Consider the following 25,871-nt stretch of genomic DNA (forward strand, 5'->3'; position numbering starts at 1 on the left):
ACAAATAAACAAACTAACTAACCAACCATTTCTTGGACCCAGAGCTACCCGGGAAAGGCAAGACCAGGTGCTGTTTCAAGAGCCCCAGGGATTCTGGCAAGTGACCCGCAGACTGCTGTCCTGGAACACAGCAGAATCCAGCTTACTGAGTGTGCTGGCGCTCAGGCTGGAGCTTGTGGGGCCAAGGGGTCGTCCAGTCTGCTCTGTGCACCTGTCACCACAGGAAGGCCCCTTTGGGGACGCCTCATTGTTCTCTGGCCAGGAGGAAGGTGGGGGGCAGGGAGGATGGCTAGCTCCAAAGCCAGGAAATAAATCTTCCTCCCCAACCCAGTGTTTCCATTCAGGTCAGCTTATTGATGGGGACCAGGGGGCCTGGGGACAGTGAGCTGCCTTCCCAAGACTCGTGAGAAAACCTCCCCGCGCCAGGCCCACGTCGACTTGGAGACTCTGGGGGCCCATCCCAGAGGCTTCCTCTGGCTGTTTCCTGGCATTGTTGGCCTCATACTGCCCCAGCAGCAGGACACTAGGCGCCCATGGTCCCAGAGCCACCTCCTTATAGTTCTCCCCGAGTGGTACGATTGGTTGGGGCCCAGGCCTTGCTGCTGGGCATGGATAAGATGATCGTCATGGGCCTTTTGGGAGCTAATAGTCTGTGAAGGGAGGAGACCTCCCTGGTCAGCTTCACTAAGACACACGGTTCCCCTCATGCCAGGTGTAGGAAGCTATGGACATCTGCATGTAATTTACATAAATTGGCTTAACCACCTGCTATAATGAAAAGAGCACCAAACCAGGAGTCAGATCTGGGAGTCTCCTCCCAACAATACTACTAGGCTGAATGACCCTGAATAAATTTCTGTCTTCTGCAGGCAACGGGTTCCCTGTCTGCTGATCTGGGTGGGAAATGGATGGAGCTGAAGAGACAGCAAAGTGGGAGCAAAAGATACTCTTAGAGCTGAGAGGGTCCCTGAGACTTCCTTCCCTCCGCTCAGTGAGCCCCACCATGGGCAACCTGAATGTGTGCTTCCTGGAGACATCCATGGACCCATAAGCCAGCCTTTCTGGCCTCCTGTCCCCTGTCCACTGGTGGGGTGCCCTCCTCTAGTCCCCAGGCTATGGGGTCCCCAGGGGGGAGATGCTCACGCCCCTGCCGATCTTTCCTGTCCCTCCATTCCTTGGCAGCCCTATGGAAGCCAGTAGCTGACACACTGGAAGTGCTTTCAGCCGGGTGCCAGGGAGCCCGGCAAAACCTCAGGGAGCAGGAAGCAAGACTCCGGGTTGTCCTGGGAGTGAGTGGACTCAGGGACCAGCATGCACCACCCCCCCATCATCACAGTCACCTGGACCAACAGTGATTGATAGAGAACAGTGACAGCAGACTGCCACACTGACACCTGCCACCTGCAAAGCTGCCCACCTGCTACAGGTATTTCCCAGGCAATGGATGAGGAGGAGATGGAAAGAAAACCTCATCCCAGGGAATTCTGCTCTTGCTGCTGCTTGCGTCAGGGTCTCTTGGGCATGGTGCCAGGGGAAGGGCAGGATACCAAAACTCTGGGTGTCACTGAAGAAGGTGGCAGAGGTATGGCATTCTGATATCAGGCTGGGGTGCCCTTTGTGGTACCCTGGAGTTGAGGTCTGCAGTGAGCAAGTGTGAGCAGCAAAGAGCACAGGCCTAGGGCCCCCAGTTGGTGAGGGTAGGTGAGCGGAAGGGCTCGGGGGTCTCAGCTGCATGGAAGCAAAGAGCTAAATAAAACCTCAGGGTTCCAGGATCTGGGTGCTGCCTTCTTTCCTGCCCCTGTGTTCCCCAGGGAGCCCTCTCCTGTCCCTTGGCCTCCCTGTCCTGTCCTCCCTGGAAGAGAACAGACTGTAGGCTGGGCATCAGGCCCTGGCTGTCTCTGCACCCTCCTCCCCAGTCACTTGCTTCCACCTCTGGAACGTGCTTTCTGGCCACCAGTGGCTGAAGCTCGCCATAGCCCATGGTGCCAGTTGTGTGATGGTGTCTGGCTGTGGACATAGCACTGCACCTCTCCAGACCTGCTTCTTTCATACCATGATGGGAGAAATGGTGCCTAACCCAAAGGGTGGGCTGAGATTAAATGAGGCAATAGGTCCCACAAGCCTAGCACAGTGCCTGGCCTGTAATAAAAGCTAAGAAACCACTAGTGCTGGTCATTATTGGCCACCCCTCTGAAACTCAGTTTCCTCTTTCGTGCCATGCATTATTGGCCTCAACTCCATAGTGCAGTTGCGAGAAAGAGCTGAGTAATCTGGAGCCCTGCGTAACAGAAGTGGGCAGTGGGATCAAGGGCATGGGGCTGATGCTGGGCCACTCTGTCAGCCTGGTACAGAGCTACAGAAAGGAGCCACACTCCATGGCCTGCTTCTCTGTCATAGTGTCTGCTGCCAGGCCCAAAGGGTCCCATTTGACAGATGACCATACAAGGTCCAGAGAGGGCAACAGAACAGCCCAGAGTCACACAGGGAGCGAGCAACTCAGAAAGGGCTAGATGTGGAAAGCTAAAACTCAAGATTCAGATACCACTGAAGAGTGTGTTAACTGCTCCCCACCCCATTTTAAAGCACAGACATTTGGACAAATACTGTAATAAAACAAAAACAAAAACAAAACACTTTCTTTAACATGGATTTAGAGTCATTTTTCTGTTGGGGAGGTGGGTGAAGGGAGGTACTACATAGCACATTTACTTCACAAAATTGTCAACCTGGCCTACTTAAAAGGTGCACTGTCATGGAGAAGTATGGTCCATTTGGGAGGCAATGAAATAGAGGCTGGAAATATATACCCCAGTCTGTGGATTGCAATGACAAAAAATCCTGATGGAAAATAAATGTCATGCCCAATTCTTCTTGCCTGGGCTGTGTGGGCTGCTGTGTGGCTCTCTCAGGACAGGAGTTATTTCTCGGTTCATTCTTCCACCTACCCAACTCTGGCCATGTGTCTGGGTTCGGGCAGGGACAGAGCTCAAGATCTTTGTAGGGACTGTATATATTCTACAGTTTTAATCACTGTGCCTGCAGGTGTGTGGGAAACTTCTTGAGATGTTTAAAGTGCTTGCCGTGTTTAAAAGCAAGCTTGTTATCATAGAGGCCACCTTCCGGACGCAATGGTTCTCATTTCCCATTGTGGAGCAAATGGAAAACTGCTCTTGTACATGGGGAGGTAGATGGCTCCATGGCCCGTAAGTCTCAAGTCCAGAGGACTGGCCAGGAGAAAATCCAGTTTTGCCTTTAAATGCCATATACAGAGTGTTTCTATTGTACCAACCACCTCCCATATGAAAGGATAAAACGCAAAAGTTTAAAACCCACACAAAGACTTATGAATACTATAGCTGTAAGGACAGGAACCAGACAGATGCATCAACTGTCTGCCTGGCTGGGCTTTCTTGGTCCCACAGACTGGCCAAGGAGGATGAGGTTGTCAGAGGAGAAGGCCAAGTTGTGTGTGTATGTGTGTGTGTGTGTGTGTGTGTGTGTGTGTACATATATTTATATAAGGGCTTTATATGTTTCAGTGACAGTATGAGTACAATAGACCCCTTATCCATGATTTTGTTTTTCATGCTTTCAGTTGTCCATGTTGACTACAGTCCAAAGATATTAAACAGAAAATACCAGAACTAAATAATGCACAAGTTTTTAATTGCCTGCCCTTTCAAGCAGTGTGATAAACACTTGCACCATCCTGTCTGAAATATGAATCATTCCATTTCCAGTGTATCCACATTGTATATGCTACCCCATTGCTGGCCACTTAGTATCTGTTTCAGTTACCATATAAATTGCCATGGCATCACAGTGCTGTCTGTGTTCAAGTAACTCTTAGCCTATGTAGCAATGGCCCTGAAATGCAGGAGTGGGGAGAACCACAATTGGATATGTTAAAGAGAAGTTGATAAGTGCATCCTTTAAGTGAAAAGGTGGAAGTTCTCAATAAGGAAAGAAACAAAAATCATACGCTAAGATGATCAAAATCTCAGTCATTGTTGTTAATGTCTTACTGTGCTTAATTTATAAATTAAACTTTATCGAGGCATGTGTGTTACAGGAAAAAAACCGAAATTATACAGGCTTCAGTACTGTTCACAGTTTGGGGCACCCACTGGGGGTGTGGGATGAGAACTTCCAGTGTAAGAGGAGGTTACTGTATACAGTATGAACATATGCAGTGAATGTATGCAGGAGAAACCTCTGCCTTCTTGCTTTGATCCCCCTGTAGAGGGATCCTCTGGCAGGAGCTAGGATTCTGTAAGCATTAAAGCAAGCAGTGGGGTAACTTCTGACAGATTACCCCTTTTCTGTGTCCTACTTGCTGTAAGAACAATAGCCCAGTACAACTTCTTCCATGGCTGAGCCCATGACAGACATCATTAATGGACTGGAACACTCTGAGAGCCTCATGGAAGTCTCGATCAGCACGGCTCCTGGAAGGCATTACTGTTTGTTCAGAGTTGTGGGGAAGAAGAAACTTATTTGCCATCCCTCAGTGATCTCTTTAAAATTTTCCCACCTCTTGCATAAATATCCCCCTGGTCTCTGTGTCTCTGGACCCATGTTAGATTCTGGGAGCTAGGGAAGAATGTTTCCAATATGCTTGGGAAGTTACAATCTGCTTTGGGGTGCTGGGACCTAGGAGGCGGACAACCCTTTGGGAAACCACTGTAAAGCAGTAACAAGCCTCTGTAATTTGGCCTTGGATCTGTGAGGGCAAATACCTGAAATGAATGCCACCATGTCCCCACCCCATTCCACAGCAGGCATTGCTAATTGATGTTGACCTTTGCAAATGAGTCCAGATGTGGCCCTGGAATTTGTCTTAACATGACACATCACACGGCCACCCTCAGGCTTTCCAAACAGCCACCTGAGATGCACTTTTCTGTGACTGCAGCTCCAGGTTTGGAGGTACAGGCTACACAGGCTGGGGAGGCTGAGTTATCAGAGTCAAGAAGGAGGCTGGGACTCAAGGAAGCACTCGGAAGCACTCAAACTGTCATCCAGCTGGCCTGCTGGATGAGGAAGAGGGAGAGACCAAGACTGCAGGCTGGGAATGGCAGGGGGCCTCGGGAGGGGCCAGAGCATGGAACCCTTAGGGGAGCATGCTGTTTGGATTCAGCAGAATGGCTGGTGGTTCGGGATCACCCTTGGGGTCCTAGGAAAGGGGTGTTGATGTTTGCTCCACTACAACTACCCTCATTAAAAGCATTTAGGGGACCAGGCTGGGGTCCCCTGTGGAAGAGGCCTCAGGCAGGTAGGTGGCTCAGCCCTGCTCAGAGCTGCTCAGGAGTAGCAGAAGTCTGGTGCTGCATCAGTCCCTCGAGGGGACAGGGATGTGGGCAAGGTCACCTGGCTCCCACAGGCTGTTTTCCCGAGCCTGGGACAAGCTGCCTCCACTCCATCCAGGCAGCTGGACCACACCCTGAGCACCAGAGTGAGAAGAGGGAAATGTGGGCTCCAAAAGACCCCATGGGCACTGGGATCCACGACCAGTATCCTGGAATGGACCTTTCCAGAAGATGCTAGGCATTCTGCTATATGAACTGACCTCCTGTAGCCTTAGTTTCCCGTTTGACGAGTCCCCCGCCAATGGATGCCTGCATTACCTACTGTGCTGCCTGCCTCACCCTCTTTGTTCTCTGTGGGCTGGGAGGGAGAGATGGGGAGAGGAGGGGGAGCTGGGGACCACCCCAGGGGCTCTCTGTACTAAGGAATGACAGCTGGGAAGCACTTCCCAGGGACAGCTCCAGATTGCCTGGACAGCATGGAACAGGGTTGCTGGCCTTCAGCACTGGGGCCAATCTCAGCTGAACAATCTCAGAAACACATACGCAGGGATATCACTCTCTGTCACTATTGTCCCCACCACCTGGGAAGCTCTCAGCCCTTGCAAGCTGGTGCTGGAGTAGCTGGGCCAGGATCTGGGGAGCAGCCGGGAGTTGGCAATTCCAGATGGGCTCCCTTTGACAGTGGGACTGTGTCAGGGCAAGAGCTTAGACCATGCCAAGTTCTGGTGCCAAGCTGCTAGGCTCTGGTGCCAAGGCCCAGGTGGGCAGCACACCTCAGAAGCCCAGGTGGAGTTTGCAGGTGGTGCCAGCCGGTGGCAGGTGAGCAGGCTGGGCACATGGCCAGTCATGTGTGCATGGACCGTTAGACCCTGGGGTCAGGTTCCTGAATGGCTTCAGGAGGTGGGACAGAGAATTAGGACACAGAATGGCCTATCTGAATGCCATGCTGGGGCCACCAGCCTCTTTGCCAGAAGGAGCTATGCTTGGGACCATGAGGACAGCTGAGACAAATGCAAGAACATGGGTACACAGGGGCCTGTTTGACTCAGGAGTGTGGCACAGGTGGGGGTGGAGAGGGTGGTAGGGCCAGGTGTGCACTTCACATCTGTGCATGTGCCAGCGTCCCCATGGGTTCAGACATCCTCTCCTGTGCACACGTGAGCATGTGACAGTTCTGTGTGACACACGTATACCGAGGCCACTTCTACAACAAAGAAGATGATGAGCTGCTTAGGCGCAGGGAACACAGCAGATCTCAGTGGCCTACTGGGGGCTGTTATGCTAACTGCGTGTCCATTCTGCCTAATACATAAATTACTAATGTAAATTAAAGGATAATTGAAGCCCTTTAGGCCCAAATATTTAAATTATTTAACAGGCAGTCAGCAATAGGAGAAAAAGGGAAGAGCTGAGTTTAACACCCAGAGAAAGAAGTGCTAACTCAGGCCGGGAAGGCAGCCCTCTCCTCCCCACCTCCTGTGCTTTCTGCTCCTGGATGGGGGTCCTCTTCCTGCCTTCTCTCCCTGCTCTGTATGAACTGCCTCTCTCCCAGCTAGCTTCTCAGCCTCCCAGGAGGGCTTTCCTGCTTGGTAAGCACTGCTGGGGCCAGGGGCAAGGCTGCCCGCCCGAGGCTTGGACGGGGTGCCTCACTCAGCTTCTGCTCCTTGGAGGCAGGACCCAGGAAGACCCTAAGATACTGTGACCCAAGGAGCCCCCAAATGCTGCAACCAGGACCTGAGAGCTGATGACGGGCGCCTGGGTGCTTGGATGGCTCCAGGGAGATATAAACATCCCCTTCCCGAAGATCTCCTAAGCCCAGCAAGGAAGTGCTAGTAAAGGGGGTAGTGGTAGGGGGTGTCATTGAGGCCACCCTCTGTGACACAGGGGGCAAAGAAAGGCCACTAGGAGGAGGAGAAGGAGCAGCAAGTCATATAGGGACTTCTCCATCCTTTCTTCCTTTCTCTGAGGTCTTAAGATGGATCTCCTGGGTCCTGGGGTGTCACCAGGACACAAGCAAAACTCTCATTACCAGACAGCCTTACGTTGTTTGGCCTCCATCCTGGGGTAAAACTAGATAAGGAAGCAAGCCTCTACTCAGCCCTCAGTTTGATCGCTACAGAAGCTGCTGCCTGCTTTCTCCTAGTTCTATGGCACAGAACTCCAACCACGAAAAGGTTCTGTTTGGTCACTGCTCGTGTTCTGGTCACGTTCTAGGGGCACACAGGGAAGAAAGGACAGAATCAGGTCTCCGAAACAGCCCAGCCTGGCTGGGGAGTGGTGCCAGGTTAGAGTGCAGAGGGTCAGGTCTGGGGAGCCCAGAGGGCCAGGCCTCTAGCTGATGTGTGTGCAACATCTGGGGGCCTATCCAACAGCGGGGTCCACAGTGGGCCAGAAGGAAAAGCCGGGCCTGCTGATCCCTCTCCTCTCCTGCATGTCTGCTTGTGTGCGCAAGCGTGTGTGTGTGGGGGGGGTGGCCAGGTAGAACAATGCCATCTCCATGGGCCCCAACCCCCTCTTTACACACCTGATCCAGGACGCTTTCCCCGATGTTCTGGGGACATTCACTCTGCTGCCTGAGTGGTTGCCACCTGTGTGTAACCTTTGCCCTCAGATAGGAGTGGTGCCTTTGGAGCAGGGATAGGATGGACCTTTACTACCCTCACTGTCTCAAAGAGCCTCTGCCAAACAGCTGGTGTTCAATTACTGTCTGGTGGCGAGCTTCCTGGACAACTAGCTGGGCCCAGACACGTCCCTGGTGGACAATCAGGACCATCGACTGTCTCACTGGGTCTGTGCAGGAATCTGGGCAAAGAATCAGGGCTGAGACACTTCTGGAGCCCATGCTTTTGAGCAGCAGGGGCAGGGTCCCAAGGAGGTCTAGGGCAGCCGGTAGGGTGGGTCCCCAGTCACAGGGAGTGGCTAAAGGAGTGCAGACTACAGGCAGGGAGATCAGTGTTAGGGACTTGCCCTGAGGGAGGCTGCCCCTGGATCTGGAGTTTAGCCTTATCCTGTCTCCCTCCAGGGCAAGGGTGGGGTCAGCGGATGCTGGTGTGACAAGTTGTGCCAGTGCTGGGATAATTCTACTCACTCTTTCAACCTCTCATTTCTCCTTCCTTCCGTCCATTTATTTACCAGCCCATCCAGATGTCCGTCTGTCCTTCCCTTCTGTCCCCTCTCTCCCCGCTTCCTTCCTCCCCTAGCCAGTCACTGGCTTAATCAGCCCTCCACTGGTCCCTGATGCCTAACTGAGGGTGTACTCTGCTGACAAGTGGCCTGGGCCACTTTCTGTAGAGGAGGAGCTCAGAGCACCTGCAGGCAGCCCCACCTCCCTGGGGGGCCCCCACCACCTTAAGCCCGATCCCACTGGATCTCATCTATTACTGGCTAGAGAGCCAGAGCCACCCCTCAGAAGGAAGCTCACCGTCCTCTCTCTGCAAGGCAGGGGACCCCTTCGTGTCCCTTCTTTCCCTTCAGAGTTACCCTTCTCTGGGGCTGCAGTACACCCTCTTCTCACCCCCACCCTGTCCACGAGGCCCTGCCAGCTCTACCCCTGTCGGGGGAAGCACACACTGGTGCCTCTAATCTTCCCCAGGTGGGAGCCTTGTTTCCCACTTGAGTCACCATCTGGTTAGTGCCCACGCCAGGCCTCCGTCTACTGCCTTCCCTGCAGGCCATCCTCACTTCCTTGCTGAGACTGGAGAAGGGAGACCTAAGCCCCAGGCACAGGGCATTGGATGGTTTACGCAACCGTCATATAGTCCGGGGATGCACCCGTCCCTCATGAGGTAAGCAGCACCAACACTATTAGCTTTTTTTTGGTAGTTGTGGGGGTACTGGAGATTGAACCCAGAGTTTTCACACAAAACTATATCCCGCCCTTAAAAATATTTTTTTGAGGTACTGTCTTGCTAAGTTGCCCAGAATGGGTTCAGACTTGCAGTCCTCCGTGCCTCAGCCTCTCCAGCAGCTGAGATTACAGAAGAGTGCCATCACACCCGGTTCATTTGCTAGAGGCCAGGTCACACAGAGACAGAACCAAGCTCCATGGCAGCCCTGCAGGGCAGAGGACTCCAGGCACCAAGAATATCCGCAGACAGAGAGAGCCAGCCATCTTCGGGGGCAGATGGGGATGGGCAGGGACTGGAGGAACCCAAGAAGCAGGTGGGGCCCAAATCACTTTACCCTGCTGCACACCAGGCTGGTGTGGCTCCTGGCCTGCGCCCTACTGCCTGCCAGTGTTGGGAAGGGGGAAGGAGTGAAGCGTATCCTCTGGGTGAATCCATCTCCTTGCCTCACCTCACTGGAGGCTACTGGGCTGCCTCTTCCCCCAGCCGACGGAGAAGAGTTTAAACCCAGCCCCCACCCAAGGCTCAGGGCCTCTCAGTCTGTACCCCCAGGCCTCTCTATCTACCAGCACCAGCAACAAGGCAGAGCTGCAGGCAGGAAGGAATCCCCTGGGATCTGTACACTGACACCTCTAGCTTAGGTCTGGGATCCCAAGTCCTAGCAAGCTTCCAGGTAAGGCTCTAGCAAAGCTCTTTGGGGCCAGCATCTCTGAGCTCCAGCGTGCCAAAGAGCCAGCATCACAGACACAACACATACCACATAGGAGAGAGAGAAATCTTTCCAAAAGTGGTCCCTGAGGGTGGGGGGTGGAGGTCAGAGAGGAGAGAGCCCAGGGACAATAGTGAATAGACTTGGGATTATTTCCTGAACTCTGACTCCTCGTGGGAACGAGGTTATGAAAAGCTCCTCTTAAGATGGTTATTATTTACTGGGCTGTCCAAAATAAACACACACACGCACTGCACGGAGCCAGGCAGGAAGTGAGAAACATCTGGGAGACATCTGGCTGCTGGAGAACAGAAAAGGGGGAAGCGGGTTGGCGGGGCTGTAGGGAGCTGGAGACAGCCTGCATGCTGTGGTCACACAGTTACACAGTGCCACGCTAGCACACGGCACAGCTCACGACAGGCACTCACAGACACACGGGCAGTCCCGGGGACCCGGCAGGACTCGGCTGTCTGTGAACACACATCTGGGAAGCGGACACCCTCGCCGTCAGCATCCTTCCCTCCTCCCATTCCTCCTGGATGCTGCTGTATTTATGACTTACAACCCTCAGTGTGAAGGCTGAGTATTTTCCTTCCACCTGCTCCCTGGTGGTCCTGGATCAGCAGCTGAGGGAAATGCGGACAGCCTGGCTGCTCAGGAGCGCAGGGCCAATCTGCTCTGCCGTGGGTCTCCATGTCCTCCAGCCTTGGTTTCCTCCTCTGTAAAGTGGGGTGTGACTGTCCTGCCTGGTCCCCAGGAGGGAGCACTAGACACTATCTGCTCAGCTGATACACACCCAAAGCCTTCTATGGTGTGAGGTGATGTGCAGGGTCCTGGGCGTCGTTTTAGGGGACCATGATCAAACCTCAGCGTCCATGTTCTGGATGTGGTCATACAACCTGAGTGTTCTTGGTGTGGGAGCCACCTTCTCCCATAGGCACTGGCCAAGCTACAAGAACACACCGGCCAACTCCCCCACGGAGACCAGTGCACAGGGATTCTTCTTGGTTGTACACTGGGGCACATGTCACCATGTCCGTATGGGGGAGTGGTGTGTGGGCGTGGGGATCCTTCAAGGAGACCCTCTGTTATGCATTTCTGGTCTCCAAATTTTCTCACCCAGTATCAAACCTAGAAGAACAGGTGGTGAAAAAATAACCCAGGTGTAAACCCTGGTGCTGCTACATTCTAGCTCTGTGACCTTGGGCAAGCTGCTTCTCTCTTCTGGCCCTCAGTGTGCTCAACCATAAAATGAAAACAATGCTTAGCCTCAGGAGCTAAGTAGCATGACAGGTAAGGTCCTTCACACTGTGCCTGGTGCTTGGTTAGCACTCAACAAATGTTATTATGAGGTACAGGTTTAAAAAGTAGTCCCTGCTCTATGAGCCAGGTTGTAGGTTATTACTTTCTTCCCTCCTAGGTGCAGAAGGCCTGTCTCCAACCTTGAACATACCCCCAGGGATTGGGAAAGGGAACCAATCCTGGCTGAGTGTCTACTGTGTGCTGGGCACTTGATGGATGGCACCTTCCCAGAAGCCTTCAGTGCTATGTGGTCCAACATGGTGGTCACTAACTGTGTGTCACTGTATAATTGAAAAGAGAAGTTCTGTTTCTTTCCTGCACTAGCCATATTTCCAGTGGTTTTGAGGAGCTGCCATATTGGACAGTGCAGAGAACATTTCTATCACCACAGGGATGCTCTTGAGGAAGGGGGATAAACGGGAAAACTAAGCACAAAGCCCAGCTTCTTTCTGCTTGGCACCAAAGTAGCTCCCAGAGAGCCCAGTGGATGAGGGGCTGGGGTCCTTTATCTGGTGTTCCATGGTCCTACATGCTGGAGGACAGAGGCACACTTGGTGTTCTGCGGTTGGACTAAGGCACAAAGGGTAGCACATGTGGCCCATTCTCCCTTTACCTAGGCTTTATTAAGGTGCCTCCTATACATATGTGTGAGATTCTTGGGGCCACTAACCATGAGACCCAGGGGTCCACGGAAACAGATGTGACAGAGATAACCAAGGCCATGTAGGGGACAGTAGCCATATAAAGGCCTGAACTTAGCCGGGCGTGGTGGAGCACACCTGTAATCCCAGTACTCGGGAGGCTGAGGCAGGAGGATTGCTGTGAGTTCTAGACCAGCCTGGGCTACATAATGAGTTCCAGGTAGTCTCAACTATGTAGTGACACCCTGTCTCAAAAAAAAGAAAAAGGCCTGAATTTCAGGGTTGCTGCATTCCAGCTGCAAATAGATTTCCCCCGAGGAGCTCGTATCCATGTACTGTATCAGTCCCTCTCAGGGGCAAGAGGCAATCAGTACTCCATAGCACCCTCCCTGCCTCTAAGGGAAAAGAGGGCATCCTGGTCTGATGGCCCAAAGCACAGATAAAGAAGGAGCTGCCTGATTGGCTGCTCTACCTCTCCTCTCTCAGTGGGCGCCTCTCTTTTGATGGGACTTGCTCTGGGATCTCAAAGCACATCATGATGGATTTCACTACTTTTTGACCATGTTGTTTTGGGCAACCTGAGCTTTGGTTTCAACTATACAGGAGTTCATCTCAGCTGCTGGTGAGGTGGGGCGCACTCATGTGAAGCAGCAAGTCCAGGGCCTGGCATCTGGGCAGTGGGCATCCCCTAGGAAGGGGGACAGAGGAGGCTGAGAAACTGGCCTACTGAACATGACTCCCCACCCACTCCATGCCTGGGAAGGCCTTGGGCTTCTGCAAAGCATATGGGCAGGCCGGCTGCTCTGCAGGTTCTCTGGGCACTGGGCAGCACACGAGCATTTCACTGCCAGCCAGTGATTCTCACCTCCTCACTCTGGGACGCTAGGCCAGTGAAAGCCTCTCCCAGATATGAGCGTATCTACTGTGATATGCAGAATGCCACTTGGGCTGTTATTTCCAAATTGTTAGGAGTTATGACTACTATGAACCTAGCTTTCACCCACCTAGTGATGGCCCAGGGACACCCCTGTGATCTTGTCTTTGGAGGCACTGAGTGGTTTTGGGCATTGCCTTGGGCATGGTAATGGGAGGCTGTCTAGCCCTGACAGCCTGTGATTTAGAGACGGAAGCAAGTGAGGTGTCAAATGCTTTTATAGGAGTCTAGATGGGGGGCACTGCGGCAGCCACTCAGTTACTATCCTTCGAGGGGGCTCCTTTGACATGGGCCTAGGCAGCCTTCCCTCTAGCTCATGTGAGTCACAAGCAACTGGGGCTTAGGAGATCTGGGTCCAGGATGGAAATCCCCACCAGGTAACGGACTTCTCTGAGGCTCAGATTCCGCATCTGAAAAAGGCGGGTACAGTTCCTCCCTACAACAGAGTCAACACAGGCAGCGTGCACAGAACAGCTCCAAATCCATACCAACCAAACAAATGCCAGAATCCTGACTCTGTTAAATTAAGAGAGGCTTAGAAGGCCAGTCCAATACTTGCCCTCTAGGCAGGAGCCCCCACCAAAAGCCTTCTTGGCTCCTGGGGACTGGTACCCAGGAGACTGCCTCATCTCTTCTATGGGCTGCTAAGGAGCCTTGTTCCGGCTTCTCAGCCACAGCCATTCTGTCTGGCTAGACAGACAGATGGCCAGAAATCTCAAACACGCCTCTGCTTTTCCCCTGTCCCATCCTCCCCTGGGTCTCTCAGAAATGAGACTGAGTAGCGGAGAGGCAGTCAGGGTGTGGGAGGACAGGAGGCAGGGTCTGCTGGGCCCGGCGGAAATCACTGCTGCTGGCCTTTGCTCACCCATGACCCTGGAAGGAAGCCATTGTATGGGCCCCTCGGGAGGCTGGAATCTGAGCAAACACAAAGCCAGGCAGGAGTTGGGGATGAGACCTTCCCTGCCACCCATGCCCACCTGCTGGCCTCATGCCCACGGCTTAAGCCTGCTGGAGACAGGCCATGAGCACCAACAAGCACAGGTGGGCTTCCAGTTCTCAGGAGCACTAATCCTCCTTCCCAGATAGCCTTCCTGAGGGTCCTAGGTCTGTCATATAGACGCAGCATCTGTAATGCCTGCACCTCACACCCAGCCCAGTCTGTCCCGCCCCGCATGACCGCACAGGGCATCTGCTCAGGCCACAAATTCAAGGCCAGTCCCCTCGAGATCAGCAGCTCCCCGTGGGCAGGCCTGGCAATTTATGTGCCCAGAGTCAACATGGCCCTGCCCAGTCCAGGTCTGTGCATGCTCACACAGAACTCAGGAGACAGACATCTGGGACACTGGCCTGAGGAATCTGGGCTTTGGGACAATGGGAACCCTGTGACACTGGCCACCACCTGGGCCCTACTCACTCAGCAGGGGCTTGCTGCCCACTGCCCAGGGCACCACGATCTTACAAGAGGCATGGGCTACTCCAGCCAGGCTTTGTCCTGCCATGCACCAAATCCTAAAGTCAGCATAGGGAAGAGCACGGCGGGCACTCTGTTTCCCACAGACCCTCATAGCCCTCTAGGAGGTACAACTGCTAGGGGTGGGGAACATGAGACAGAGACCTGCCAGGGGTTGGTGCAAGGAGCTGCTAACTGATAGAACCACAGCCTGCTGCCCTTCCCTTCTCCTCTGCCTCATTCATTCCCTGCGTATGGCCTCTGGCTCAGCAGGGACCCCCTTCCCCACAGCCAGGTTTTTGTGGGAGCATTTTCATCTCATAATCCCCAAACACCCCTGCTGACCACTAGAAGAGAAGCTCTGGGTACCCAGTTAATGGAGGGAAGCAGTTGGCTGCCCTTGGGTCACAAGCTCCCTAGAGACAGAGGGTGAGCTTAGGGTGACAGGAGCACAGACCACTCAAACCTGACCTCACCATCCCCACCACCAGACCAGGGCAGCCCCAGAGAGGGGAGCAAGCACAGAGTTAGCAGGCCTCAATTTGCAGGTCTGAGCACAAGGAGCTCCAGACTCTTCCCTCCAAAGCCTGGGTGGACATGGGAGACACATGGGAGAGACTGGAGACACCAAAAGACAGCATGGAGGGGGTGCCTGTCTGCCACTAGGTCTATGGGCAAGGCTGAACATTGCGAATGGGGTGATGGCAGCCAGGAAGTTCCCTGCTGCAAAGGCACAGCAGCCTTGGGGAATGACCCACGCACAGTTCTGCTTCTTTGGCCCTGACCAAACTCTGGAAGGGTCTACCTGAGTTCTGCCTGCAGCTCCATCTCACAGGGAGGCAGGCTGGGGTCCAACAGGAAGCAGGCTGTCCACCTGGGCAGGGACCACTACATTCTCAGCTATAATGATCAACTCCCACTTACTCAGTTTCTGAATGGCCCAGATTTCTGCCTGAGGGAGTCACAGGGGGTCAGGCTATTTGTGGTGAAGTTAATGAGGCAAGGTTGGAAGACAGAGGAGACTCCCAGTTCCCAACTACCTGGGCCACAATAGCCTCTCCCCACCTCCCCAGTTCAGTGTTACCACCCCTTCTCCCCCAGCCCCACCCAGCTGGATGTTTCCAAAGACAGAAAAAAGGACTTAGGAAGTCCCAGTAAGGAGCATCCCTACTCCCTACAGAGCTGCTCCTTCCATTATGGAGGCCATAGCTGAGGCAGGAGGCTTCCAACACAGACTTTACCGCATACCTACTTTGCCCTGAACACAGTAAGCGGCACGCAGGATGTGCCAGACTTTGTCCTAGGGCTTTCATGTATGGATTCACTGAATACTCTCTGCTCTTACCTCCACTTTACAGGGAGAAAACAGATCTCAAGAGGTGGGCGATCAGGAAGGGCCAGTGATTAGGACCAGCAGACATAAGCTTCTAATCCAGGCTACTGCTGCCAGAGATCTCTAAGCAAGGAGGGAGACTGCTCCTTTTGTAGAGTCTCATTGAAATTTCATGACCATGTCACTGGGCAGATTGCTATTAATTCCTTTGTGGTTGAAGAAAATTGACTAACTCAGATGGGCTAAATAATTTGTCAGGGAAACCTGGCCAATTAGTGAGGTGGGTTGGACCTGAAGCTGGTCTGTTGCCAGAGCTTGTCCATGAGTATTGATGACCAAGAAAAAAGGGTCCTTGGGGAATGTGGACCTGGTCTCCAGAGGGCCTCTGCTTACGGGCTGCTGGGCTCTCACAGCCAAAGGGATCAAGTATCCCTCTTTGGCTTCTGTGCTCCACAACCACCCTGGGCCCCAGGCCTTCCTCCATGCCGGGCAGGCCCTTTTGGCCACCTGCCTCCACTTCTGCCTTTTTCTGGTGTCCCACTCACATCTCAGCACCCCACCCACACTCCTTAGGAAAGCCTTTAGCCTCTCAGCCACAGAGATCTCTCCGCTGAAGGAGAGGTGTGAACTCTGTTTACAAGGGCATCCATCTTCTCATTCCTAAGCAGAATGAGTTCCTTGTGAGCTCCTGGGGGGGGGCAGTTTTGGGTTCCCTTGGATCTAGGCACAGAGAAGGAGACTATGCATGGGCAGGGGGCCCATTGTTCCCAGGAGCAGGGCACCCTTGGCTTCTTGAGGCCACCAGAGCTTCAGGGGCTTCTGAGCCTGGGCCTCCCCATCCATTACCCCAAGGAGAAGAACAACAGACTTCCTTTGCACAGAGGAGAAACCACAGCACAGCTCACAGTGAGGTTGGGGAGGAAGCCAGAGGGGCTTGGGCTCCAGTGGGAGCTTAGGTAGGGAGGTCATGGTGCGGGGAAGCCCTGGACCCAGCTCTCAGAAGCACTCTAAGACAAAGTGGGCGCTGTGCTGACAGCTTAACGGCCAGCTCCTCCCAGCCCCGGGCTGCATATTTACGAGCTGAAAGGCTCCAAGGGGGAGGCCCAGGAATCTAGTCTGCACCACCTGATCCTCAGCCTCTGGCTCTGGGGCCAGGAAGCCATAAAAAATGATCTTGCATCATCGCTTCCCTTCCCCCAAATGGATTTTTAGGGTGTGGGGGGTTGGGGGCAGGGAAAGTGTGGGGTCCTTTTTAAAGTCTGCAGTGTCTGAACAGCCATGGAGGGAGCCAGGGTCCCTGGCTAGGGCTGGGCTCCTATTTACATGGCATCTACTACAAGCCAATATCTCATGAACATTCCCAACAACCCCAGGACATTTGAAAAGCCTGGGAAATCACCCTTTTGTGGGCTTATCACTCCACTGTTCCCTCCTGCTCCCATGCTGTCCCCTCAGGTTCTCAGCCTATATGTTTCAGGCCTAGAGAGGGACAGGAACTTGTGCGAAGTCACACAGCATGTTAGGTAGAACATGGGCCTGAATGTAGGGCTCCCAAAGTGCAGTGCTGAAGGGCCACAGTGCAGACTCCAAGATACAAAGAACAGATTGTGCCATGCAAGTGGGAGAGGTAAGGGTGTTCCCTTCCGTTCTAAACTGGTCCCCCCGTCTGCATGACGCTTAAATGAGATGCTGGTCTCAGCACAGCTAGTGAAGAGCAGCTTCTCCTTTTCGCTGAGGTCAGGGGCTACAGCAGCCCTGGCCATCCTCAGGATCAGTCCCCAGAGCTGCAGGCTGGGCTGAGAGTCCCCAGAACCCCATTTCCATCCCTAATTGTCCTCCATCCCCATCTGGCCTGGGAAGGGCCAGTGTCTCCCACAGGATGTGGCCTGTCTGTCTGGCTCAGCCTCCACCACATCCCCTCTGGGCACAGTCCAGGCCCAGGGCTGAGGAACGCTGACCACGGAAGTGACCCCACCCTCTGTCCCCATCCCGGCCCACTCTGGCACGGCCCCCAGGCCACATATCCACTTGAAGTGGATCGGTCCGACCCAGGGAAAGCAGTCCTCAGCTCTTCACTGAGCTGGGGGCTTGGCTCAGGCTTAGCAAATGGCGCTGGGTGGAGGCCTGGCCAGTGGGGGCGGTCGGCTGCTGGGCCTCTCTTGGTCACACCCCTCCTGTCTCTCTGAGGTCTGGGCCCCCTCCCTGGTGGCCCCCTGGTGAGGGGCTGTCTGCAGATAATCAGAGAACAGATTCAGAAAGAAGGAGGGAAAAAAAGCACTCAGGCGCCAGACAGGATCCTTATCTTCTAGGGCGGAATGTCAGAGGCAGCAGCAGTGGGGCAGGGAGTCCTGCTAGAGGGCCAGCATCTGCAGCCTGGGAGGGTGGAGGGGACCCCCTGGGCCCAGGGGAGGTGGGGGAGGGGTGGCTGGTTCTGGACCAGACAGGAAGGACTCTGGCCTTCCAGGAGGAGGCCTGGGTGCCCCTCTGGTCAGCTCTCAGAGCAGATCTCCCTGATATGTTCACACTGGGCTGGGGCCCCTACAAACAGAAGAGGGGAGGGGGCCAAGGTCCTCCCCACCCCCGGAGGAGGAACCTGAACTGGCTGTGCTCCCTGGGATCCCTGAGACTCTGGCCAGGTTTTTTGACCAGCTCCAGCTCGGAGCCTTTACCTTCAGGGAGCAACAGGCATCAGACAGCAGGTATCATACAGATAACATCTAGAAAATACCATGAGGGAAGGGCATGTTCTGCCCGGGGCATGACAGGGGCCCTTTTCAGAGTGGAAAGCAGATTTTCTGATGGGGGCCTCAACGCGGTCCATAAACCACAGCACCTCACAGTATGGATTCCCTGGCCTGGACTGTGGATGAAGCCTTGTCTATGTGGGACCTAGCAAAAGCCCCAAAGCAGTGTCAAGTGGGGGGTCAAGGACACAGGCCCTAGATCTGGGTTCAAATCCAGGTTCTGTTACTTTCTGGCTGTGTGATCCTGGGCAAGTGTGCTCAATTCCCCATCACCCCTGGCCTTAGCCTCCTCGCCTATAAAACAGGGGCAATGTCTTCGGCTCTAATATTCTGTGACTTACACTTGACCTAACAGTTGGGGCTCCGCCCCTGAGAAGGCAGAACTGTAATGCGAGGAGAGCCGGGAAACACGTATACTCACAAAACATCAGTCAAAGAAACTCAAAAGTGTGCCCATGCATCATGGGACATCCATGGGCCAGCAGTGTGGGTGCTGATCCTAATTTCCTGATGGCCTCAGCCAAGAGCAGTGACCATTTTATCTATGGCGGGACAGAGGAGGAAATGCCAGCAAGGGTTCTGACAGAGAAGGGCAGACTTCTGGCTGGCTGGGCTGGGCTTTAAAAGCATGCTCCCCAGTGTCCCAACCCCAGCCCCAGGAGGGCCTGGCTGGCCTGTCCCCCAGCTGTCATCTGCAGGGGCTGGTCCTTATTAGCTGCTATGGCAGCTGGAGGGTGGGTGGGTAGGAGGAATTCTGTAGGCTGTGGAGCCATAAACTAAAGCTGGGCAGGGACAACAGCCACCTCTGGAGTTGGAGAGATAGACCAGGTTCTGGGGGAGGGAAGGGAGTAAGATGCGGTAGGTGAACAGGCCTGGCCAGAGGGAGGGGCAGAGGTGAGGGCTGGCTGGAGCCTCCAGCTTTTCCGGGCTGTTATTCTGGGCAACTTTTTATTTATTCATAGGTTGGGGATGCGGCTTAGCATCTGTCAGCTCAGTATTTATTACAAGCACATCAGCCTTGTTCCACAGACCCTGTGATGGGGCTGGTGCAGGACCCCCTTCCCCCACCTCCTCATAGCCAGGATGCACTAGAAAACCTGCAAGGGAAAGCTGGAGGCCCCGCCTTCCCGAACAAAGCCAAAGCCAACTCTTGTTTTATCTTCTGGGAAACAGAGGCCCGAGGCAGAAGCAGTCTAGCTCAAGGTCACAGGGCAAATGGTCCTTGATCCTTGATTTGTCAGCTTTCAGGCCATCAGAAGAGATACACGGGAGCAAAAATACCCTAGACCACATTTAGAGATGTGACACTGACCTGCCTGCCAGTCCCAGCCAGGTGCAGGCAGAGTTGAGTGTATGGGGTGGGCCAGGAAACACAGAGGCAGGATGGGGACGGATGTCTGCCTGTGATCACCAAATCCCTTTCTTGTCACAGCTTCCAAGGAAGCCAGAAGGAAACTAATACATCAGCAGCAAGAGCCCCCTGTTAACAGGCCGACGATATGTAAATGACCCAGCATAACGCTGGGGGTGCCAACTGGCAGAACTGGTGGTGATGTCACAACGCCATCAGGCTCCAAGCCTTCCCGTGGCCTGAGGTCAGCTCGCAGAGCAGTGATTCCTCCCCCAACATACACGTGCTGAGCCAAGAGGAGCCTGGCACTGCCAGGGCTGGGGCAGGGCCACCAGCTCTGATTCTGCAAGTTCTTCCTCCCTTGTGCTCCCGCCCTCCAGCCACCCCCCCACTCAGAACAGCATTCCCCCATGAGCACAAGATTGCTACTTCTCATATAACACAGAAGCTGTGGTGTGAACTTCTGGTAAATGAAGATCTTATTTAAAACCGTGCGCTATCAGGGGAAGAGGAGACAGGTTCCTACACAGCTCAGCTGTCTTGCCAGGAAAAGGAGGTGCCTAGAGCCACCAGCCCAGGAAGTCATCAGAGAGGAGCCACAGACTCCCCACTCATCTACAAGGGTTTCACTTTCCCAGTAGGCTTTGGTGAGATGAACATCCCAATGGAATCCAGTTTGCCATGTGGAACACGTACTGGCTTAACTCTGTCGGGCTGTCCAGGAATGGCAGAATCTGGGATCAGAGAGGCCTTAGACATCACCTGATTCCGGGGTCTTGTACCTTAGCTGTGCAATAGAAAACTGAAAGATCCCAATGCCCACATCTGGCCTTACAACCCACTGAGTCAGACCCTCCAAGTGCACCTAGATCTATTGTTCAGTTAAAGTTGAGAAACACGGAAACCTAGAATTACCTGGGGTGGTTTGTCCAAGCTCATGCGTCCAAGCCTGGCCCAGATCTCCAAAACCTGACTCTTCTGTACAATGTTGGTCGTTCACCGAGGGCACACTCTGCACTGGATGCAGCTCTGGGCAGCAGAGGTACACTATGGAATACATGGTGAGGTCCTGCCCTCCTGGCATGGGGGCCCAGGTTCTAAGCCAGCAAACATGTATGTTTGGTACACACAATAATCCTGAGAATAGTAGAGAAGTAAAAGAGGCATAGGGCCAGGGAGGTGCTCTTTCAGGACGGGATGTCTGAGCTGAGACCTGGAGGATAAGGAGGAGCCTGCCATGCCAAGTTCAGGGGACAGCACTCCAAGAAGGGGCACACTCACTGAGGTGGGAAACACAGCTCTTCCCTGAGAGCGCAGAACCCACACTCTTGCTGACCTGACACCCCACTATGTTTAGGGCGCCTGGATGGCCTGGAAATGCTTGGGACAGGCCAGTGGTTATCACAGCCGCCCCCTCGGTCCCTCAGGAAATTCCACAGGCTGTTGGGCTCAGGGGACTTTAGACAACATACAGCTGAAGGCTGTAAGGAATGTGAGCTCACACTAGTCCACCCACCTGATTTAACAGATGGGGAAACTGAGGCAGCAATCTGCTTTAATGTGGCATCTCAGCTCTGAAAGGGTTAAACAGGACAAGGACTTCCCTGTGGAGCTTACTGGCTACTGTGAAGTCCACTGTCCTTCCACCTCCAAATGCCAGTTGCCTGTTGTTCTCCCTGTAAATAACTCATGTGTTCCAGCTAGGGTTCAAGCCTGGGACACACCCAGGGAGCAGGCTAGGGGAAGCCTTTCCTCTCACTGGGGAGCCCATCAAAGGCCAGACAGAATGGTGCCAGATAAGGCCATGGAATTTGGAATTTGGTGGGATCTGGAATTTCCCTCCTAGGGAAGGCTGGCCCCAGCTGTCCCCCACCGGAACATCCAGAGCGGGAGTATGACACTCGGAATGGAGCGGTGGCCCAGGTATCCAGGGCCAGAGACCTGATAGGCACAGAGGGCAGAGTGGGCAGAGAGAAGGTTGCCTGGTGTCTTTAGAATGTGCCTGCCAGGGAGAGGCAAGCCGGGTCACCAGGTCACTAGGCAGAGCAGAGCGACTACTGAAATCGATTTCTAACTTGGCCACCGGCCTGCCCTGGCTCAGCCCTGATTTCCACCTTTGTGGTACAGTGCAGCTCACTTGGTTTCAGCTTTGCTCAATGTTTGGGATCAGCAGCTTCCCTCTCAGCCACAGAATGAAGGTGAGCTCTCGTCTGAGGGACAGGTACACCTCCCTACTCTCTCTGCACAGTCAGAACTAGTCACTGCTTCTAGTGCCCTGCTGAGAGGAAACAGGGTACCCTCTCAGGATGAATGCTTCTCTTCTTAATCTTTCTCAGTCACCAACTCACAGCAAGAGTGGAAAAGTGTTGGTGTGTGTGAAAAATCAGAGAGCAAAGTCACCACTTCTAGGAGGTAACTCAGGCTGGTCCCTCTCTCCCCACATCTGCCTCAGCTCCTCCAGCTGTAAAAGAGGAGCAGAAGAAACACTCACCCTGGAGACACCACGGGGCCATGAGCATAGGTATCACCCTGACATGAGGAGATGGCAGGAAAGCCAGAGATGCCTTGAGGCTGATTCTCATGCCAGCTGTCACCCAAACCAAAGGAACACTGTACCCTCATTTGCCCCACTAAAGGGTTTATCAGTCACCTTTCGGTTGTTGCTGGGACTAAATACCTGACATGTGAGGTTTAAAGGAGGAGAGCTTTATTTTGGCTTATAGTTTTAGTTTGTGATTGGCTGCTCCAAGACAGAAACAGCATGGCGGAAGGGCAAGGCAGAGCAAAGTTGTCTGGCTCATGAGATCCAGGAAGTAGAGGGCAGCAGAAGAGCCCAAGAGAAAGGAGGCAGAAGCCAGATATAGTCCCCAAGGTCAAGCCCCCAGGACCCACTCACTCTGCGGCTTAATCTCCAAGGCATCTCTCAAGCCAATCTAGTTAATGATAAAGATTGACCATCACTGGGAGTCTATCAGGCTGCAGTGCCTGAAAAGTGCTGAGGATGGCGCCTCCTGCCCCATGAGCTCTAGAATTCCCTAGAAGCCTTGGAAAAGAAGTCCATGGGAGTGAGGTGAAGACCCCCAAGTGGGAACTTCCGTTCTGCTGCCCTTTCCAGCATCCAGCACCTTATGGAATGTGAGGGAGGCACAGGGGGTGAAGACTGGCCCCTGCCCTGGAGAGTGGGTACGGGGTGGGCTCATGGAAGGAGCACTGACCACACAGACTGGGCTCTGGCACTAAAGGTTGGGAGATCTGGGCAGGTCACTTCGCTCATCCAAGCCCCACACTTTGCACTCTTGTGCCAAGATCTTCCTTCTTCCCAGGGTCACAAGGACCAAAGCAGACAGCACATGCAAAATGACCAACATGGGCGCAGAGCAAGGCTGGCAGTGTTCCCTATGCACTCAGTGGGATGAAGGCCCATGTCTCAGAGGGCCTGCGGTACCCGTGGTATATGGGGGGGGCAGCTGGATGGACTCTTACTGCCAAGGTGACAGTAAGCGAAGCAGTCCTCTCAGCATCTGACACAGCTCTGCAGTGAATGGAGGGGTGCGCGCGCGCACGTGTGTGTGTGTGTGTGTGTGTGTGTGTGACAAGGGACTAGAAAAGCAGGACTCATGGAAGGCCCAAAGAGCAACTTGCAGATCTTATATGTAAATGGCAAATAAAATTTTATCGCACAGCAAGCAAAGCCCTTTATGCGTACATGAACTAATTGTCACACGTCCTCCCCGCCTCCCATCTGTGAAACAAGTGATGTGGGATTCATAATCCCAGTCTCAAAGAAGAGGATGTCAAGTCCAGAAGGCTGAAGGGATGAGCTCAGGGCCAACAGCGGCAGAAGCCACCATTCCGACTGGGGCAGCACAGGGTACCTGGCCCTGCTTAGATCCATGAGCAGAGTGGAGAGGAGCCTCTGAGAGGAAGCAGGGTGTATTCAAGAGGCCAGGACCAGGACTGGAGCTCAGTGGCAGAGCACTTTCCTAGCAGGTGCAAGGCCCTGGGTTGCATCTCTGGTGCACACATGAATGTGCACGTGTGTGTACACACACACACACACACACACACATATACACTTTAATAGACAACAAGGGGTATCTTTCGTGTCTTTCCTACAAAAGGCAGCATGTGTGCCTTGTTTCTTTCATCTGTAAGTCCTAGAAGTCTCTTTATCAGTTCACTGAGAGCTTTAGCATTCCTTTTCACAGCTGTGTAGTACCCCTATTGGAGGGTGTTACCATCATTTATTCACCTATTTCCTTGAGTCAGTCAGGTTATTTTCAGTGCTGCAATGAGTAACCCTGTATACTTATATTTTTGTATAAAAGAAAAGTATACTTTCAGAGAAGATTGCTAAAAGTGGGACTGCAGAATTGAAAGGTAAGTGTGCACAGTAGAATCTCGGTTCACGAATGCATTCATTTGTGAATGATTGGGTTCTGTGAAATTTTGGTTTGTGAAAATTTGTTTGTTTGCACACTTTACAACAGGTGACAAACACAACTGTGATCATCTTTCTTGAACAAACATAAATATGGCCATCTTTTCCAAAATTGTGGAACAAATTAAATTCGTGAACCAAGCAAGGCACCACTCTATGTAGTTTTTTTGCTAGGTATCACCACATGTCCAGTCCAAAAGCTAGACCAATTTTCCACCAGAAGTGTCTGAATGTCCTATCCTCCTCCTGGTGTTTAACATCTTCCAGTCTGACAAGTGAGAAATAGTATCACATGTTTTAATTATTTATTTGTGGTATTGGGAGCTGAAGCCAGGGCTTTGCACTGAGCTATATCCCTAGCTCTTTTATTATTTTTAAATTCTGAGACAGAATCTCACTATGTAACCCAGGTTAGGCTTGAACTTGCAATCTTCCTGCCTCAGCCTCCTGAGCCACAGGGATTACAGGTATGCACCATCATGCTGGGCTCACAGTTTTGTTTTAAATACTTTACTATCAATGAGTTTGAGAGTCACCATTGTATCTTATTTTGTGAGTTGTTAGCATCTGTATTCCTACCTTTCTATCAGGTTTATTTTTTGGAGGTACTGGGGATCGAACTCAGGACCTTGAGCTTGTCAGGCAGGCATGGTGCCACTGAGCTATATCCCTGGCCTCTATCAGGTTTTGATCTCTTGATATTTGAGAGTCCTTTCTACACCAGGACTTTATACAACTTTCTGCCCTTTGTGTATTGCTTTTATGTTATAAGATATTTTCTCTCAGTTTGCCAAGTACATAGTTTATTGACTGTTTTGGGTGCTGGAGATTGAAGCTAGGACCTTGTGCATGTCACTATTGAGCCATATATCCCGCCCAGTCTGTTGTCTGTAAGGTATTTTGTGATTCATTTTTCAAAAAATGTCTAAAAATTGTATGTACTAAAAATGATCAATCTTTTATTTTATTGCCTTTGGATCCTGAGTCATTGTTAAAAAGACTTTCCTGACCCTGAGATTCAGGAAGAAATAACCTATTTTTCATTTTTGGGTTTTTTTTTTTTTTTTTTTTTTGTAAGGGATCAAACTCAGGTCCTTGTTCTTAAGAGGCAGACTTATGAGGCAGGCAGTGGCACCACTGAGCTAAATCCAAGATTTTAAATATGAAGGATTTGTATGCATTACTGTTAGCTACATTGGATATTTATCTTTAAACAAACTATGTCAAAGAAAACATGGAAGCAATTGTCCCTTTGGTACCAGGGATCAAACTCAGGTCCTTGTGCTTGTGAGGCAGGCAGCGGCACCACTGAGCTAAATCCCCGGCCCCCTGTGTTTTCTTTCAGTAGTTGGATCTTCATTTGCAGTTTGGCCTTAATCCACATGCAGTTTACTTCTCCGTTCAATGTGAGACACACACTGAAGTTTAACTTTTTCTGAATGGCCATTCAGTTGTCCCAGCACCATTTATTAAAGTCTGCCTTTACCTCAATGACCTGAGAAACTTCCTTCATGTACTACATGTCCATACACATTTGGGTCTAATTCTGGACTTTCTGTTATCTATTTGCCAGTTCAGGAAGTATGCCACACAGTTTAAATTACAGAGGCGTCATCATGTATTTTCCTCCTTGGTAGGGACAGTTTTACTTGTTTTTTAACCTCTTCTTATGCTTCTAATTGATTTCTCCTGCATAGCTGCATTGGTTAATGCCTCTAGCAGAGTTGATGGGGGTCTGTCTATCACTGATCTCAATAGAAATGACACTTGTGTTCTCTAAACAAGACTCTAACTAGAGGACTAAGGATCTAT

The 25,871-nt window shown here is 52.6% G+C and overlaps 1 protein-coding gene and 1 long non-coding RNA gene across 5 annotated transcripts in view; one reads left to right on the forward strand and one right to left on the reverse strand.

Annotated features, from left to right (window-relative positions):
- Positions 1 to 25,871, reverse strand: part of Unc5b (unc-5 netrin receptor B) — a 77,077-nt gene that overhangs the window by 39,263 nt on the left and 11,943 nt on the right. Inside the window, exons 1-2 of one of the 4 annotated variants that reach the window (XM_010606223.3) lie at positions 21,236 to 21,387; positions 20,534 to 20,665 (exon numbers count right to left, since the gene is read on the reverse strand). The exons of 2 other annotated variants lie outside the window; for them this stretch is intronic. In XM_010606223.3, the coding sequence (XP_010604525.1) occupies positions 20,534 to 20,665; position 21,236 (133 nt within the window). In that variant the 5' untranslated portion in view covers positions 21,237 to 21,387. Of the gene's footprint in view, positions 1 to 20,533; positions 20,694 to 21,235; positions 21,388 to 25,871 lie in introns of those variants that run through there. One more of the 4 variants, XM_010606219.1, reaches the window with a different exon arrangement.
- Positions 7,520 to 11,324, forward strand: LOC104849681. The gene is made up of 3 exons (XR_776833.1): positions 7,520 to 7,593; positions 8,980 to 9,094; positions 11,284 to 11,324. It is a non-coding gene; the product is annotated as an uncharacterized LOC104849681 (long non-coding RNA).

The sequence above is a fragment of the Fukomys damarensis genome, unplaced genomic scaffold, assembly GCF_012274545.1.
Source record: "Fukomys damarensis isolate Sample0158 unplaced genomic scaffold, DMR_v1.0_HiC HiC_scaffold_20, whole genome shotgun sequence".
Lineage (NCBI taxonomy): Eukaryota > Metazoa > Chordata > Mammalia > Rodentia > Bathyergidae > Fukomys > Fukomys damarensis.